The 19049-nt window shown below is 38.2% G+C and overlaps 1 protein-coding gene across 1 annotated transcript in view; it reads left to right on the top strand.

The window, feature by feature from the left end:
- Window positions 1–19049, top strand: part of PLCZ1 (phospholipase C zeta 1) — a 132125-nt gene that overhangs the window by 35809 nt on the left and 77267 nt on the right. Inside the window, exons 4-6 of the mRNA XM_065567977.1 lie at window positions 8790–8991; window positions 11524–11668; window positions 14652–14804. Of these exons, the coding sequence (XP_065424049.1) occupies window positions 8790–8991; window positions 11524–11668; window positions 14652–14804 (500 nt within the window). The remainder of the gene's footprint in view (window positions 1–8789; window positions 8992–11523; window positions 11669–14651; window positions 14805–19049) is intronic.

Genomic DNA, 19049 nt, shown 5'->3' with positions numbered 1-19049 from the left:
TTTCCTGTCCCTCTTCAGGGACCTTTCTCATGAGCACCTATTGAAACAAGAAGTCAATCACCTTCTGCAATTAGGGGCCATGGAACAAGTTCCAACACAACACAGAGGCAAAGGGTTTTACTCCCATTATTTCCTAACTCAAAAGAAAAACAGAGGTTAGAGACCCATACTAGAGCTCAGAAAACTCAACAAATTTGTCTGCAACCACAGATTCAAAATGGTCACACTGAACTCGATCATCCCAGCGCTGGAAGAGGGGGACTGGTTCTCAGCTGTCGACCTACAAGATGTTTACTTTCACATTACTATCCATCCTGCTCACAGGATTCACAGTGGGACAAGATCACTTCCAATACAGAGTACTGCCATTCGGACTGTTGACCAAAACCCTAGTGGTGGTAGCTGTTCATCTACGCAGACAGGGAATACTGATATGCCCATACTTAGACAATTGCCTACTAAAAGGTCCTACCAGGATGGAAACACTATCCATCACTCGACAAACCATTGCTCAATCCACTCCCATGGGCTACAGATCAACTAAAAGAAATCTACTCTAACTCCAGGACAACAACTGGACTTGTAGGAGTGCACCTGGACTCAGTAGAGGCCAAAGCATCACTACCGATGCCCCGATTCACAGCGCTGACCTCCCTCATATCAGTGATCTCAGACAGCCTGTGGGTGTATGCACGCACCTGCCTACAATGCCTGGGACATATGGCGGCCAACACTTTCACAAATTACACCTGTGCTGCTTTCAAGGATGGCTGAATTTGGTATATATTCCACGAAAGCACAACCTAGAAAAAAGACTCAAACCAACCCAAGAGGTCCTATATTCACTGTGATGGTGGACAAACTCAATAGACTTGTGCTCTGGCATCCTGTTTCAGCAGGATCCTCCATCAATACAAATCACAATAGATGCCTCACTGATTGGATGGGGAGCTCACATAAACCAACATATAACCCAAGGCAAGTGGTCCCCCAAGGAAAAACTCACATATCAACCTGCTCAAATTACGCACAGTTTGCAATGCATGCCTACATTTCCTGCCCATTATATGAGGCAAAATGATAAGGATCCTGACGGACAACATTGTGTGTATGTTCTATATAAACTGCCAGGGTGGAGCACGTTCCCACTCTTTATGCACGGAGGCCTTAAAGTTATGGAACTGGTGCATAAAACACAACATCTTTGTTACAGCAGCATACCTCTCAGGCCGACGGAACATGATGGCAGACAGTTTAAGCAGACAGTTTTCCCAAGAGCACAAATGGGAAATGAACAACGAAATAACACAACACATATTTCACATGTGGGGATCACCTCACATAGATCTGTTCTCCATATCAGTAAACAAGAAATGCCCGAAGTTTTGTTCATGAGCAGGACTCGGAGCATGATTCCTGGGGGACACTTTCCTCATCAAATGGAACGCTCCTCTCCTACCCTGTTTCCCCGAAAATAAGACATCCTCCGAAAATAAGGCCTACTTACAGTTTTGCCTCTCGTTGTAATATAAGGCATCCCCCCGATAATAAGACCTCCCCGATAATAAGGCATCCACCGATAATAAGGCATTTTTCATTTCTGAAAAATAAGACATCCCCTGAAAATAAGACCTAGCGCATCTTTGGGAGCAAAAATTAATATAAGACACTGTCTTATTTTCGGGGAAACAGGGTATATGCATTCCCACCGATATTTCTGATCTCCAGAGTGATACACAAAATATGAACAGACAATACCAAAATAATACTCATAGTACTGACATGGCCCAGACAGACTTGGTTCCCTTACCCGTCACGCATGGCGATCTGCAAACCTTCACTCTCCTTGCCTACTGAATCGTCTCTCTCAGGATGACAGCCAAGTCTTCCATCCGGACCCGGAGAGACTTCACCTGAAGGCATGCTCCTTCATGGCTCTGCCCTGACAAACTAACCTGCTCACAACAGGTAAAACAAGTATTAATAAACGGCAGGCAACACAGCACACACACTATTTACCTCCAAAAATGGAAAAGATTCTTCCTGTGGTGCCAAAACAAACAAATAGTTGCAAGCCGGGCACCACTTCCACTAATCATGGATTATTTTTTATTATCCCTAAAGAACTCAGGGTTCGCTACGAGCTTGCTTAGAGTTCACCTTGCGGCCATCACAGCCTTCCATCTACAGGTACATGGGACACCAGTATTCGCCCCCCTGATTACTAAGTGATTCCTAATGGGCATATAGAATATGTACCCAGACATCCGAGAACCCACGCCCATATGCGACTTAAATCTGGTTCTCAAAAATCTAACCAGAGCCATTTTTGAATCCTTAGCCTCAGGCTCATTACTTCACTTATCTATGAAAGTGGCATTCCTGGTCACCATTACATCGCATGAAGAGTTAGTGAAATAGTGGCTGTCATTGCTCACTCCCCATACATAGTATTCTTTAAGGATAGACCACATCCTAAATTTAAGCCCAAAATACCGTCTTCATTCCATCTCAACCAACCGATTCACCTACCTACATTCCACCCAAAACCACACACTAACACTCAAGAGGTGATCCTGCACACATTGGAGGTGCGCTGGGCCTTAGCCTTTTACCTAGATAGAACAAAGCCCTTCTGTAAATCTCCTAGACTCTGTGTCAACAACAGAACGATGAAAAGGCTCTGCTATATCAACTCAAAGATTATCCAAATGGATATCCAGCTATATACATACATCCTATTCACTACATAACACTGAAGCCCCTCCGGGCATCAGAGCCCACTCGAGAAGTGCTTTAGCTATCTCCATAGCATTTCTGCACAATGTTTCCATTCTAGACATCTGCAGGGCGGCCACCTGGGCCTCTGAACACACATTCACGAACCACTATGCAATCACTCTCAATTCCATTTTGGATACATGACTAGGCCTCACTGTACAAGCCTCAGCAATGAACTCCAGTTCTTTCCATCATCATGAGGGCACTGCTCTACATTCACCTGAAATGGAGCACCCACAGGGACAGCACTGGAAGAAGAAGAGAAGGTTACTCACCTTGTGCAGTAACTGAGGTTCTTCGAGAGGTGTGTCCCTGTGGGTGCTCCATTACTCACCCTCCTCTCCTCTACTTTGGAGTTCGCAGTAAGGACTCTATGGTAGAGAAGGAACTGAGGGAGTTGGGACGCGCGAGCAGTGAAAGTATTCTTAAAATGAACATGTGCTGGGTCATCATCCGAGACTGCTATAACATGGAATATATGGCAGAATGCGGGTAAAACAGGACAGGAGGAGACATACGATTCTCCCCACAAGGAGTTCAGTCACAAATTTAATTAACACACATTTTCTTAATGAGTGTCATCAGCATGGAAGCATGTACTCTTGAATGATGGCTGAAGCATGAAGGGGCGTATGAATGTTTAACATATCTGGCACGAAATACCTTGCAATGCTGGCTACAAAAGTGCCATGCGAACACCTGTTCTCACTTTCATGTGACATTGTAAATAAGAAGTGGACAGCATTATCTTGTTTGTCTTAGCGACTGGCTGAACAAGAAGTAGGACTGAGTGGACTTGTAGGTTCTAAAGTTTTACATTATTTTGTTTTTGAGTGCAGTTACGTAACAAAAAAAATCTGCATGTGTAAGGTGCACTTTCATGATAAAGAGATTGTACTACAGTACTTGTATGAGGTGAATTGAAAAATACTGTTTATTATTTTTACAGTGCTAATATTTGTAATAAAAAATAATAATAGAAAGTGAGCACTGTACACTTTGTATTCTGTGTTGCAATTGAAATCAATATATTTGAAAATGTAGAAAAACAAAATATGTAATGAATTTCAATTGGTATTCTATTGTTTAACAGTGTGATTAAAACTGTGATTAATCACAGTTAATTTTTAAATCACAATTAATTTTTTGAGTTAATCGTATCAGTTAACTGTGATTAATCAACAGCCCTAAGCAAAACACATGAGGCAGGCATCTAAAACAGAGGATTCTCTGTACCACCTGTGAACCTCAGTCCACCCCAAGCAGTAAACCATCTCTAGCTGTGTCTGATTTCTGATGCTTCAGAGGAAGGTGACCCCCAGCCACCTGCCAGATTACAAATGTGCATCAAGAATAAAAAATCACCCTGACCCCTACAGACAACCACTTGAAGCCCTGAAGCATGAGATTAGATTATAGTCACTACAGAACTACAAGTGTTCTGTAGTGACTATAATCTAATTGCTTATGTTGCCCTCCACCTGAGCAGGTGGAGGGCAACATAAGCAATCCCTTTCTTCCCAAAGCCCATGGAAGAAGGGAATTAAAAGGGGGACCCATAGATTCATAGACTCCGGGGCCAGAAGGGACTACCTCGAGCATCCAGCTGACTCCCTGCATACACAGGCCATAGAGCCTCTCCCACAAAATGGATTAAAGCATATATTTCAGAAAAATATCTAATCTTATTATTATCTATTTATAATTAGAAAAATATCTAATCCTGTCTTAGAGACCCCATGTGATGATGAGTCTACCACCTTCCCAGTTAAACTGTTCCAATGTTTAAACACCCTCATAATTTTTCAAGGTTGAATTTTTTCAACTTCAACTTCCATCCCATGGGATCTTGTAATGTCTTTGTTGCCAAGATTGAAAAGCTCCTTACTATCAGATATCTTTTCATTTGTATGCACCTATGCACAATGATCAAATCACCTCTCAAGCTCCTTTTTTGAATAAATTGAGCTACTTATGCCTCACATCATAAGGCTTGTTTTCCAGACATTGGCCATCCTTTGAGCTCTCTCCAGTATTTCCATATCCTCCCTGAAGTGAGGACACAGAACTGGACACACTGTTCTTGTAGTGGTCTTACCAATGCTGTGTTCATAGGCAAGATCACTTCCTTACATCTACTTGACGTTCCTCTTTTTGTACATCACAGCATTGCACTGAGAGCTCATGTAGAAGCAATTATCATTATGAACCCTTTTTCTGAGTCACTGCTTTCCAAGACACAGTCTCCCATCTTGTAGGTTTAACCTACAGATGCTCCCCGACTTACGCAAGCATTCCGCTACGGAACTTTTTGCGTAAGTCGGGAACGTATACCTGACAATTACGCAAAAAAAAAAAAAAAGTTTACGGAAATTACGGAACTTTTTCCATAAGTGCAGATTTGCGTAAATCGGGTTTGCATAACCCGGGGAGCTTCTGTACATTATTTATTCCCAGATGTATTATCTTGCATTTGTCTGTATTACAACAAATTTTATTGGATTGTGACCATTTAACTAGGTGATTAGATCAATCTGTAACAATAACCTGCCTTCCTCATTATTTACTACCCCAGCAGTCTTTGTGTTATCTCCAGACTTTATCAAAGGTTTCATAACATTGTCTGGATTATTAATAAAAATATTAAATAGCAGTGGATCAAGAGCTGATCCCTGGGGGACCCTACTAGAAATGTATATCTCTCCATTAACAACTACATGTCAAGATCTGTCTGTAAACCAGTTCATAATCAAGCCAATGGGTGTGTGCCCTGTTAATTCCAGACAATGCAAGTTTTTTAATAAAAATGTCATGTGGTACTAGGTCAAACGCCATGAAGAAATCCAAGTACAGTATATTATAACAACACAGATACTTTTATCAACCAGGCTTTTAATCCTGTCAAAAAAAAAAAAAGGCAACAGGTTTGCTTGACAAAAGCTACCTTCCATGAAACCATGTCAACTAGCATTAATCATATTTTAGCCTCTAATTATTTATTGATAGAGTCCCAAATTAACCATTCCATTATTTTACCTGGGATCCACATTAAGCTAATTGCTCTACAGTTCCCTAGATCATCACTTTTAAAATATTGGAACTACATTGACAACCACCATGGGAAGGGGTATGAAGGAACAAGAGTAGCCAACAGGGAAAATGCTAGTGCCATATTACATCCGATCTTATAGTAGAACGTTCTCCTGGGTTACAGCCAGCCCCTTCCCTCCGTCCTGTATGGGGATACAGTGTCATGGTGTTCCTTATTTTTAAAATTCTACATTAGGGATCCTAATGTTCAAATAACACATGCAGCATATTTCATTAATTATTTTTGCATTTTGCCATTTTACTTATTTTAATTACTGTTTTAATGTGTAGGGGTTGGTTTCCAAGAGATATGGGAGCCAGTTCAGAGGGTTGTAATGTCTCCCTTCCCATGTGTGGGAGCTGGTTCAAGCATACCAGTAACCAATTTGTGTCAGTATGTGTCTCACTTCTCTCCATTCAGGAGGGCTAGCACTAGGAGGATGCTCCTGGAAGATATAAGGCATATACACATTGAATAGGACCAAGATGTCAGCGCTGAAAAGATAGTAACTGTATCATGGTTCTGCAATAATAATGGTTACAAACAAATTTGATATTGTGTATAGGAGGCCCCAGTGAAATTGGGATGTTTCCCATAACATAAAAATATTAAAGAGAAAACATGACAAAAACTTATCAGAAGAGATTTCATGATATTACAACTTCTATTTTAGAGATGTGAAAGGTTTTAGATAAATCTCCACCTGGCAAAATAAATACTTACTTCACAAACTACTTAATAATGTCTTGAGCAATATAAAGTCCAATTCACTGATGTGCTGAGTGTCTACAATTGCCACTGATTTTAATGAAAGTTAAGGATGCCCGGCACCTGGCAGGACATAATTAGCTCCTCAAACAAAATTGGCATATGACAGTACTTAAGCAGAACACTTTGACAGCACACTCTTAGTCTGTCCATCAACTTTCATCAGACACAACATTTAGAGAAAAAATTCTCTGTTCTGTGGTATCTCTCTATCGGTGTAATAAATACAATTATTTCAAATATTTTGGATTTGCCTTTCTCTTAATTCATTTCTAGACAATTAACTGTCATCACAGATTGATGGATTTTTGTGATTTGCCTTCTAATTTATTTTTTGCTTAAAAGGGAACTAATTATTTTTACAAAATTCCCTCAACTGTAAAAATCGTGTAAAATCATCTGCAGTAACTGTTTTAGAGAGAAGCAGTTCAGTGCTTTTTTAGTTTAAAATAAACTTTTTTCCTTAGGTTCTACATTGTCCAGCCCTACTCAGATCATCAACTTCTACTACTTGAAGCCCTACCTCAGAGGTTCTCATACTTGAAGATCTAATGCACCTCATTCAGTGGCCTGTGTGGCCTCAGAACATCTGACAGATTCTAGGCCTGAACAATATCATTTTATACATCAGTGGGGGTGCTGCAACAATTTTTATAGTGGGGATGTTGAGAGCCATTGAACCAAACTTTAAACCCTGCATATAATGGAAACCACTTCAAGCCAGGGGGTGTGGCAGCACCCCCCACACCTCTTGTTCCAGCACCTATGTACATGTCTCTTAATCTATATTAAGTACCAAGTAGTATTTATAAAGTGTAAACACGTTTTAAAACACTTCTCATTTTCCCAGTCTAGATAAACCCTACAACTGAAAAATACTTGGTGTTCCACTTTTGTAGCTTTAATTAGTGTTATTACAATGAATTCTTATTCTGATAGAATACTTTTAATCATCATCCATATTACAGTTTGAGAATTGCTTCCCTAAGAAATAATATACTGGTGATTCTTTATTCCTGGGCCTGGAACTAACCTGAAGAGATCAGGTAAATGCTTCTTTTGCAATAGAGTATATATAGGTTCACCTCTTTAAAATATTTTCATCATCCTATTACACTGTCAGTCAAGTTTGTCCTATGAAAACACAGATAGGTTGCAATCAGAAGTTTGCAAAATCACAGACTAGTTGAAAATAGACTACGTTTAATAGTCTACTGCAGTGTTTCTCTACCTTTTTGATAGCACAGACTGGCTTGCTGCCTTCCTAAACTGTGTTAGGGAGATCTCAGGGACTGGCCCCAGTCCACGGACTGGTCATTGAGAAACATTGGTCTAGTGGACTTCTGGGTTTGTAATGGTATCACTTGCCACCAGCTGAGGTGTTACATTGGAGCAGAAGTTGCCTTTCTAATGAGACTGCCTGTCATGAAATCAGTTTTAAATAATGTGTTGAATGCCCTTGTTATCCTAGGAATTGGGGAGCAGTTAGCGCATTTTGCTACAATTGAGAGAATTATGTAAACATGATTTATAGGTCATCTTTGATAGTTATGATTTGAGATTGTTTGGTGAAGAGAATATTCATCCATTTCCCTGTATGTAATATTTGATCAGCGTTTACTCATTTCTCTTTCTACAGTTTAGGAAGAGCAGTCTTCTAGTGGGAATTCTAGGCTGCAGTACTATCTTTGAACTCATGCTTTGCAGAACTGTTCCTGAGCTTTTCACAGACAAGGACATTAATCTCTTGTTATGGATTGGTGGACATATTACCCACCAAAAATAAATTAACAGTAACATTTTTCTTTCTACTGGAGTACTATTTTTTTAAAAATGTGAAAAGTGAGAATTTTACAAAGCTATGGTTCTTGATGTTCATAGAAGAATTATAACATCAGATCTCATTCAAATCATTCTCTCATCATTTAGAACTTCATTGACTCCAGGACTGCAAGCATTTGATGACTGTCTTTATATTATAGCTGATTAATTTAAAAACTGAAAGAAATAGCTGTGGTGTATGACCTTTAGCTTATTCAGAGCAGACCATTTTCAAAAACAAATTAATGCCATGAAAAATACATAACTAGAAATGTTATTTAAATGGATTACTGCAAATGTAATTTTTTTGCTTTATTTTCACTTTTAGTGCAGAGAAAAAAACAGATGTCGTTTGAAGGATTTTTAAGATACATGAACTCAAAAGACTGTTTGATATATAAAAGAGAACACACAATTGTTTACCAAAATATGAGCCACCCATTACGTGATTATTTTATTTCGTCTTCCCATAACACCTACCTCATATCTGACCAACTAATAGGGCCAAGTCACCTTTGGGGTTATTCAAGGTATTTAAATACTTTTTTTTTAATTGTAAGCAAATTATTTTACTAAGTGACTTAAGCTACAATTTATTGAGTCTTTCACAAATGTGTGTTTAGTAATGAGGAATACAAGATTCTATTTAAGACAATGATGAAAACTAGAATAATATTATTTGAATATGACCGAGTGAAATTTTATTTGGTGTGTACACATTTTGGTATATTTGCCACTCCATCTGTTTACACTCTAAAAACTATCCAAACCAAAGTTTTTCATTGGCCTCACATATACTACAAATAAAGACATCTGCAGGACATTGTTCTGTACGTTACTACATTGCAGTGTTTAATCTCCACATCACTGAAGATATATAATTAATCTTTCATTAATTCAAACAAATATGTGATCAAACTCTGGATGCAGCTGAGGTGGTGAGGGGCCCATCTCTATGCAGGTCTATGTCTTGGTGTACACAGGAAGAACAGTTCTAGTCTACACCAGCTGGTTATGTCACCCAAATGAGCCGTTCACCAGCTAGAGATTGACAGGATGTTCTGGCCATGCCTCCCCACCACCTCCCAAGCTGGAGTCTGGACGGGAGTGCAGAAGCCAGGTACATTGGCTGGGGACTCCAGCATGCCCAGGGTGGGTGCATGTGAATATGCATGCATGAATGTGTGCTTATGCAAGGGAACGTAGTGGGCACAGTAAAGTGGGGAAAATATGTGCACATGCAGGGGAATGGAGAGGAGAGGAGAGGGGAGATTTAGGGTGAGACGGTATGCTGGGGAATGTGGGAGATGCAGGAGGAAGGAAAATATAGGATGAATGAGCACAGGGGAATGTGGAGGAAGGAAGAAGCAGGAATTTGTTTTGTAACTGTGCAGGGGAATGTGGTGGGTTCAGGAAGAAGAGAAAACTGGAATGAGGAAGAGAAGGAAGGGGGAAATTGGGGTTTGTAAAGCAGAATGTAGGGAGACAGGAATTTGGAAGACAGGAGTCCAACACTCCAGTTTCTTTGCACTGCTCTGGTGAAACAAAGCAGCTGTAAACACAACTTAGATGACCAGTTTTCTTGGGCTGCTTTGCACTGCTTCAGAGTGGGGTAAGCAATCAGAACATACTTGTGATTCTGAGTTAAATGTTAAAAAACTATTTAAGGTAGATGCTACATAACTTCAAATCATTAGAAATATCACATGGCAGCATTTTCTTTCAGTTTCTTACCTAGTATTCATGTATGAATTTTTATTTTAATTAAATAAGGAAATTCCTAGACAAAAATCACATTAAGATGGAGTTAAGTTTGAGAAGACTTATCAGTACTTTACAGTAAAATACATTACATGGATGGTGTGATTATCCCCAAATCAAAAATTATAAACCAAAGAAATTCAGATTTATGGTTAAACTTAAAAGAAATCCAGACATATTAAGATATGGAAATGCACAGTTAGGGCACCCAAACAACCTTTCCTCTCCCTTGCAGTGAAACCATGAGGGGACAAAAATCTAATGTATTTACAAATTAGTTTAATCTAATGTAGACCACAAAATCTAAAATGCCTTAATCAGAATCATATGGTTATTGCATGGCATTGCTATAGACCAGGGGTTGGCAACCTCTGGCACACAGCTCGCCAGGGTAAGCACCCTGGCGGGCCGGGCCAGTTTGTTTACCTGCCGCGTCGGCAGGTTCGGCCGATCGCGGCTCCCACTGGCCACGGTTTGCCGTCCCAGGCCAATGGGGGCGATGGGAAGCCGCAGCCAGCACATCCCTCGCCCGCGCCGCTTCCCGCAGCCCCTATTGGCCTGGGACAGCGAACCGCGGCCAGTGGGAGCCGCGATCGGCCGAACCTGCCGACGTGGCAGGTAAACAAACTGGCCCAGCCCGCCAGGGTGCTTACCCTGGCGAGCTGTGTGCCAGAGATTGCCGATCCCTGCTATAGACTATGGTCCTGCCTTTCTTCCCTTTGTGGTGTGCTGTGCATTCTTGGGAAAGTTAGGAGGAAGCAGTCTCTGTCCTCCTCTGTACTGTAACACTGCCTGGCTCTTTGCATAGAGGTAGGGAAAGGCCTCCTCATGCCCTCCTCATCTGTGTAAAGACTAAGCATATTCTGGCCCATTGTAAACTTTATTACTGGTGTTTTTATACTTTGAGTTAATAACTTTGCTGGAATTTATTCAAATATTCAATCCTAATATAAATAAAACTTCAAACATTTCCAATTTTAAGCAGATAGCCATTGTTCAAGAAAATGTTTTACTTAAACTAAAACTTTGGCTATATTTTTATCTGTTAAGGGTTCATATTCATAGAATCTATTTTTCCCCAATGGCTCTGATAAGGCTTATTATAAGCCCAAGGTAGATAAGAGAAAATATACATCAATTTTATATCCATATCATTTTGTAGGAATTTTCTTTTCTTTTAGGTATGTTAATATTTTTGTAATTACTCAGATTATGTTATTTGTAATCAGGAATGCAACAAAAGGCTTATGAATATGGTATCTCCTTTTTTGACTGTTATTTTTTTCTTGTTGTTTTTAAAGTGCTCTGATGAAAGGATGTCGTTGTTTGGAAATTGATTGCTGGGATGGACCACAAAATGACCCTATTGTGTATCATGGTCACACTTTAACAAGCAAAATTACATTTAGAACTGTCATCGAGGTGATAGATAAGTATGCATTTGTGGTATGTACATATATTTGTTGAAATGTGATGAGTGTTAATACGCATAACACACTTATAATTTAGGGTACTCTGGACAAAAATATGATGGAATAGTGCGTGGAGTGAGGGGTACTGTAGAAACAAACTAGATAAAATAAATCTACAGTATCTGATCTTAACTCTGTAGCATTTTAAATGAAAGGCAGTCTTGTTTTGTTGATAATTCAATGTAATTTAAACTTTGTGGACTGAATCCAGAAGACCTTCCTCAGCATATTTAGGCAAAATTCTTATTTGCAGTCAGTGAGAATTTAGCTTGAGCAAGGACTGAATATATACTGAGTAAGGATTTCAAGATCTCATCCAATAAAGTTTTCTCTCTTTTTTTGTGTTTTTATGTCTTTGCTCAGACTTCTGTGGCAACAATTCTGTCTTCTGTAGTGTTGAAGCTTGCAATATAGAGGGAACAAAAGTATTACACTGGAACATTGTTTGAGTCTTACTGTATTTTCCATTTCCTCTTCATTCTGATCATTTCCCGCCAATTTTAAAACAAGCTCTGAAAAAAGTTATCACTTCTTATCGGTCAGATGACTCATTAAAATGTTGTCCCTTCTGCCTATCTGTAGCAGAACAAGTGGAAGTTAAAGTTTTTTTGGTACTAACCCGTTCTTCCATATTGCTGCCTGCCATAACTCCTAGTGAAGTCAAGTAAACTGTCCTGAAGGGGCCCTTTATGACAAATCTTTGAGTTAGGCTGGTTTGGATTATATTTATTCTCTCTCTCTCTCTCTCTCTCTCTCTCTCTCTCTGTATGTGTGTGTGTGTATATATATATCTATACATACATATATATATATACCTACAGAATATACACACACACTGAAAATAAATATAATCAAAACTGACCTAACTCCAGGTGTGTGTTAGTTTGAGTGTGTATATACATACACACTCACACCTATTGCCTTTTCAAAGCTAACTGGGCTAACGTCTATAAAGAACTTAGTATGTCTCTGATTTTTACAATATGTTTAATACAAAATTGTTATGTCCTTTCAATGCTACACATATTTTATATGAGTTGTTTCATTTTTGCCAAAATACAGAAGCTTATATATTACTGCAAAGCGGATCTCACTTAATAGGAACAAGTTAGTTGCAATCATCTGAGAGAATGGTTTCTGCATCCCATGTGGTGATCTCTGTTATGATGCTGTCCATCAATTTCAGCAGATTTATCATTCTGCCTTGCTTGTGTTTGAGCTTTGTGATGAGTAAGGAATGAGTAAAGAGTGCTGCAGTGGGCAGTATAACAGGACTGAAAACTCTGCAATACATAAAATGTCAGCCCATAATCAGACTATCAGAATGCAATGCCATCTGACAATATTTAACTGACACTTTCAGTTTAAAATCTAGACAGTTTAAGAAAACATAAGTTAAAAGTAATGTCTTGAGCCACACCTTCCCCAGCGTTCTCATGTCAATTATTGTGGTTCTGATCACATTTTCCTATTTTTTAACAATATTTCTCTCTCCCCCCACCTTGGTTTGTAAAAAACCCACACAATCAAAGTGGGAAACTGATTAAACACAAAATGATGTCAAATATAGAAAGAAAAACTGAAAAAATAGAGAAATATTGTTTACTCTAGTCTCTTTCAGTCATAGTAACCATAGGTGTTACATTTAAAATCATTTGTTCAATTTTTTTCATACAGAATATGATTTTTATCCCTTTAAAAGATCGTAGCTAGTGAAATAGCTGTGATTAAAAGATGTCAGGTGTATCTTCCAGATACCAATGATTGGCCCAAATTAAGATTCTTTTTAGGCTGCAGGGACCTGGAAATAGCAGTTTATGATGTTTTCCTTGTACTGCTTTTCCCTTGTTTCTCATTACTAAGAATATTTGCATCCAAACAGGATCATTATTTCTAAGCAATTCATCCATTCCTCTTCACTTTAAGTAATAATTATCTACCAGCATGCCCTGATAATTCCCAGAGCAACTTGTGATATTACTTGCAGGTCACAAGAGAATGATTTTTTAGGTGGGTAGTGACTATTTGCCCTGAAGAAATGAAGAATATTTTTCTACAAATATGTTGGAATGAAGGAATAAGTTGTATAGAAAATATAACACTGAAATAGACTGATGTCTAAATTGTTGTCTAAATGTTTAAGTTTTTAGATGTCAGCAGCTTTTAAAACCTCTGCTGAATTTAACCTAAATAATTTTCCATGCTTTAGTATATTTCTTGGGTATATTTTTGTTGTTGTTTTTCTGGTTCACATCATCACTATTTGCTTCTCAATATTTTAATCTGTTGAGAAGCTCTGTGGTGGCGACAGGCAGTACCATTGTGTTGTTGTCTTGACAGCTCCAAATATATTTGGCTGAATTTCTTTGCCATTATATGTGTGGTGAAAACTGTTTCTTGCTACCATCTTTTAGTTTCTTAGCTGATTTAATAGCTCTTTTCTCTTTTCTTGCTCCACACCCAACATTAATAGGCATATATTACAACTCTGGTAAACTGGGTTGTCCTCTACTAACCACTGGAGAAATAAACTTTAATATGCCCCGTTTTTCAAGATCAGAGCATAGCCATTCAAGATTTCCCTGATAAAGTACTGTGACCAGGTTAACTGATTTTTATTTGGTTTCCCTTGTCATAGTCTTTCCTCTGTTTATGTCTACATTTAAAGCTATCCCTGTTTCTAATAGCCCTTATGTTTCTGGATTTTGTTTCTGATATTAACTTTGAACTTGAAAATTACTCTTCTAGGTTCCAGTTTTACTTTTCCTCTTCCACAAATATTATTGAGCTCAATGATGCTGTGTTATTAATCTGGAATAACTAATAATACTATTTTGAATATTTTAAAATTAATGAAAACACAAATACCCATATGCTTTTTTTGTAAGATATATTGTGCATCTAATAGTTCTGTTTTTTAATTATTAATTATTATGGCCTTGAAATTGTATTTTTAGGTATCTGACTATCCTCTTGTACTGTCTTTGGAGAATCACTGCAGCCCTAAGCAACAGGAAGTAATGGCAGACTATTTAGAAACTATTCTAGGTGACAAACTTCTTACTACAATAATTGGTGATACATTTCCTACAGATCTACCTTCCCCTGAGGTAACAATGTTAATTTTCTCTCTGTGAAAGATAAGAAAAACTTATAGTTTCCTGTAGTAGTTGTGATAATCCCCTGAAGCATTTATGAAACTGTCGCATTTAGTGTTTAAAACATCTTTGTGCTTCAGATGGTAAAACAGAATAAATTACGCATCATAGAAATAATAAAAAATAAAATAAATAAAAACCAAATCATGCAGGTTGATATGCCCATGGTAAGAAAATGGTGTTTCATATAACAACTTGAAATGTATAGATGAAAAAGCATAATAATCCAGTATTTTGCAAAGTCTTGGATCTTCCAATTCATAAAGTCATGATTTAGCATTTTCCTTAGGCTTTGAACACATTCAATCTTTTATTTTATATGCAAATATAGATAGTTAAAACTTGTTGTTAACAATTTATTTTAAAAATTCGGACATGGCAGGCAGCTGCTGTAATGTGCTGCATTATTATCATTACTTGTAGTATGGAAGCACCTAGAGGCGCCAGCCAAGATCAAGGCCCTATTGTGCTAGGCGCTGTATAAAACACATAGGGCCAGATTGTGAAGCCCATACTCACATTGATATATCATGAGTATTTCCTCTGAAATCAATGAGACTTCTTGTTAAGTAAGTTACAATTCAATATGAGTAAGGGTTTGACAATCTGGCCCATAGTAAGAAACAGTCCCTTCCCTGAAGAGTTTACAATCTAAATAGACAAGACAGACAATGAGAGAAAGGGAGTATTATTATGCCCATTTTACAGATTGGGACTATATGCACAGAGAGATTAAGTGATTTGTCCAAATTTATACAAGAAATCTGTGCTATAGCCAGGAATTGAATCCCTCTTGACTCTGAGCCCAGTGCCTTAACCACAAAACCATTCTCAGTGTGCTTGACCTAAGGCAATGTTTGTTAACTGATGTATTGTGACACCTAGGGTGGGTCACAAAACACAACACGGGGGGAGGGTCACAAGCCATGGAAAATTTTATTGTGCTCTCAAGCAAAGAAATTCTTGCTCCTCTACTCCCTGCACACCCTTGCTATTTGAGATCAAGTATTATCTGTGAATCTCTTGAAACACAAATGCACAAATAAATTACATAGTCTTATAATTTATGTTTTTTACTCTTATTTTTATAGGAAATGTAAGCGTGTGGTGTAATTTTTTTTACTTTTTACTTTAAATAGTGGGTCACCTACCTGAAAAGGTTGAGAATCATTGTCCTAAGGGATAAAAAAAAATGGCCACAAAGAAAGCAATTTTTGGTTGCAAAATAGTTTGCAAAGGTTTTCCGAAAAGAAAGGACATAGATATTACATATGCTTTTATAAACAATGTTATGGTAGGTATTTATTCAATAAATGTAAAAAAATTAATAAATAAGCCAAAATGTGTATAGATTTGACATTAGTATTTGCTGCAGGCCTACCATCATACTAGTCTTGTCTGCATTTGATTTTGAGCCTTTGAAAAATCATGCCAGAGAAAGCAAGCACAATTCACATTGGATGATCTGGGCTGCCTCAGAGTCTCTCAATGTACAAGCTACATTTATCAATCTTGGTGGTGTCTAAGAATTCTATGTCCTCTACAGCAAAAATGGAATCAATTAAAGGGCCTGTAAAATAAAGAAGTCTATACTGAGTGCCCTCCATAGACTGATTACTGTGTGTTGTAGGGAGTTTTCTTTCTTTTTCAACTCTATAAAGCTACTCTCTAAATATGACATTATGGGGTTCCACATTTATTTTCTCAAATGTTTCCTTATCAACTATCTCAGTTTCCAAATAAAAAGATTCCACCCCCCCAAATGCTAGAATTTGCAGACTCAACCTTTGATTTAAGAGTCAACCTGAGTTCTTTCTTTTCTGTCCATCATTAAAGTAGTAAAAAAATTTCATGTTAAATTAGGCTCCAAGTTTCTCCTTTGTAATCCCATTGTCTTCAACTTCTGTCCTCAATGACACCTGAGCAATTCCAATGGCTGTAATTGGTTCACACAGATGGAACATAGTAAATAATTCTGATGATGGTGAACAAATAGGACTAAAATCAGCTCATTATCATTTAGCTGGGTTGGTTCAGTGGACTTAACGTGTAAAAAGCAGTAAAAAGTTATTTTGTCACTAAACTCATTAGCTATGTCTCTGAATGTGGACAGGGAGCAAATCTGCTGAATAATAAACTGCATTTTTAGGCCTGTTCAAAAGCCTTTCCATTGGCTTCAATAGACATTGAATCATACTCTTTAAGGCTTTGAAACTACTTATCCAGACTCCAACATGCTTTATAAATGCAGTATAATGTAAGTGGGCCAGATTCTTAGCTCCAGTTGGGGATGTGATCTGACCACAACCCCTCAATTTTGAATTACCTCAACTGGGGTAAAGCAATGTAGCTGGTTCCTATACCGACTGCTTACCCACCCCCATTTCTAGGTGTTTTGGGGAACTAGCTGGTGGATTGGAGCAGAGCTCTGTTCCATTATTCCAGCTCTCACCTGATGTCTGATCTTTAGGAATCCATAGCCAGCTGTTATAGCTTAGAGGGTGATCATAGTAAAAGAGAAAATTTGGATCAGAGTAGTTAATCTGGATGATTTGAGCAAAGGTACTCTTCTTCAAACATTACAGTCTTCCATTTTCTAAGGTATAAAATATTTATTTTAAATGAATTGTTTAAAATGTAGGGATAATTAAAATTGGTAATAACTGCTTTGATATGAATACTGGACTAAACACAGTGGGGAAAAAAATCATCCTCGAAATGGCTTAGTGGCAGTCATTGGACTTCTATTGATGATGAGTTCTGTCCAATATACTTGACAATTAAGTTTGAAATGTTTGCTATAGATTCCCCCCACCATCAAATGGGTACTCACTCCTTTCCCTTCAGAATACTTTTCAGTTACTAGTACAGTTTAGAAATATTAACTGTTAAATTAATAAAAAATGTGTTAATGTAGTTATCCTTATAGTTCTGTTTACATACTGTATGCATGGGATGCTTTGAGTTCCATCCCCTTTCTTGTAAATACTCTGTATAACCCATCTATATTAATATGTAAACTTGTCTTTTTCATTTAATATTTTGCGAAACAAAGAGAAAACTGGCAAGAAGAATAATGTTTGCAAGGAAACAGTTATCATGGTTTAGTTTGATCAGGTTACAGGGTCTTAAGATTTCTTTTTTATAATCAGCAGGGTCAATACATCAATATGTATTTATTTAATCTAAAGTGTTAGCTTCCTCTGTTAGCACTTCACATATTGTGTAGTTTCTCAAATTCTTTTCTAGATATTGATTAAAAACAGTGCCTTATTCCAGTGTTTCTCATACTTTTTATCATTGTGTCTATTTCTGTCAAACTATATGAGCTGGGTCCCCACTTCCGTGTGTGCTAGAGACACTATTCATTTACATCAACTATTAATGAAATACTAAAATATAAAAATACAGTAACTCCTTGGTTAACGTTGTAGTTATGTTCCTGAAATATGCTAATTTAAGCAAAACGATGTTAAGCGAATCCAATTTCCCTATAGGAATTGATATAAACGGGGCAGGGTTAGGTTCCAGGGATATTTTTTTTCACCAGACAAAAGTATCTATCTATCTATCTATCTATCTATCTATCTATCTATCTATCTATCTATCTATCTATCTATCTATCTACACATATACACATATACACAGTATAAGTTTTAAACAAACAATTTAATACTGTTCACAGCTATGATGATTGTGAAGCTTGGTTGAGGTGGTGAAGTCAGAGGCTGGAAGAGGGTGGGATATTTCCCAGAGAATGCCTTATTGCTAAATGATGAACTAGCACTCGGCTGAGCCCTCAAGGGTTAACATGTTGTTAATGTAGCCTCACACTCTACAAGGCAGCACGAATGGAGGGAGGGGAGACAGCATGACAGAAAGAGATAGAGACACACACCGTGTGCATGTGTGTGTGTGTGTGTGTGTGTGTGTGTGTGTGAAAAAGAGAGAGAGAGAGACGTGCGCATTGCCCCTTTAAGTACACTGACCCCACTCTGAGTACACTGCCTTTTTAAGTAGATCAGCAAGTTGAGACAGCAGCTGCTGCTAGCAAGCTCCCTCCCTACTGAGCCCTGTTGTTCCCCCCCTGCTCTGTGGAGATGGGGTAAAGGAGTAGGGGGCAGGAATGGGAGGAGGGAGACATCCTGACATTAGCCCCCTCTTCCCTGCCCCTGCACAGCAAGCAGCAGGCTCCTG

The sequence above is a fragment of the Chrysemys picta genome, chromosome 1 (assembly GCF_011386835.1).
Source record: "Chrysemys picta bellii isolate R12L10 chromosome 1, ASM1138683v2, whole genome shotgun sequence".
Taxonomy (NCBI): Eukaryota; Metazoa; Chordata; order Testudines; family Emydidae; genus Chrysemys; species Chrysemys picta.
The sequence above is the reverse complement of the archived record's forward strand: the minus strand, read 5'-3'. Positions and strand labels throughout refer to the sequence as shown.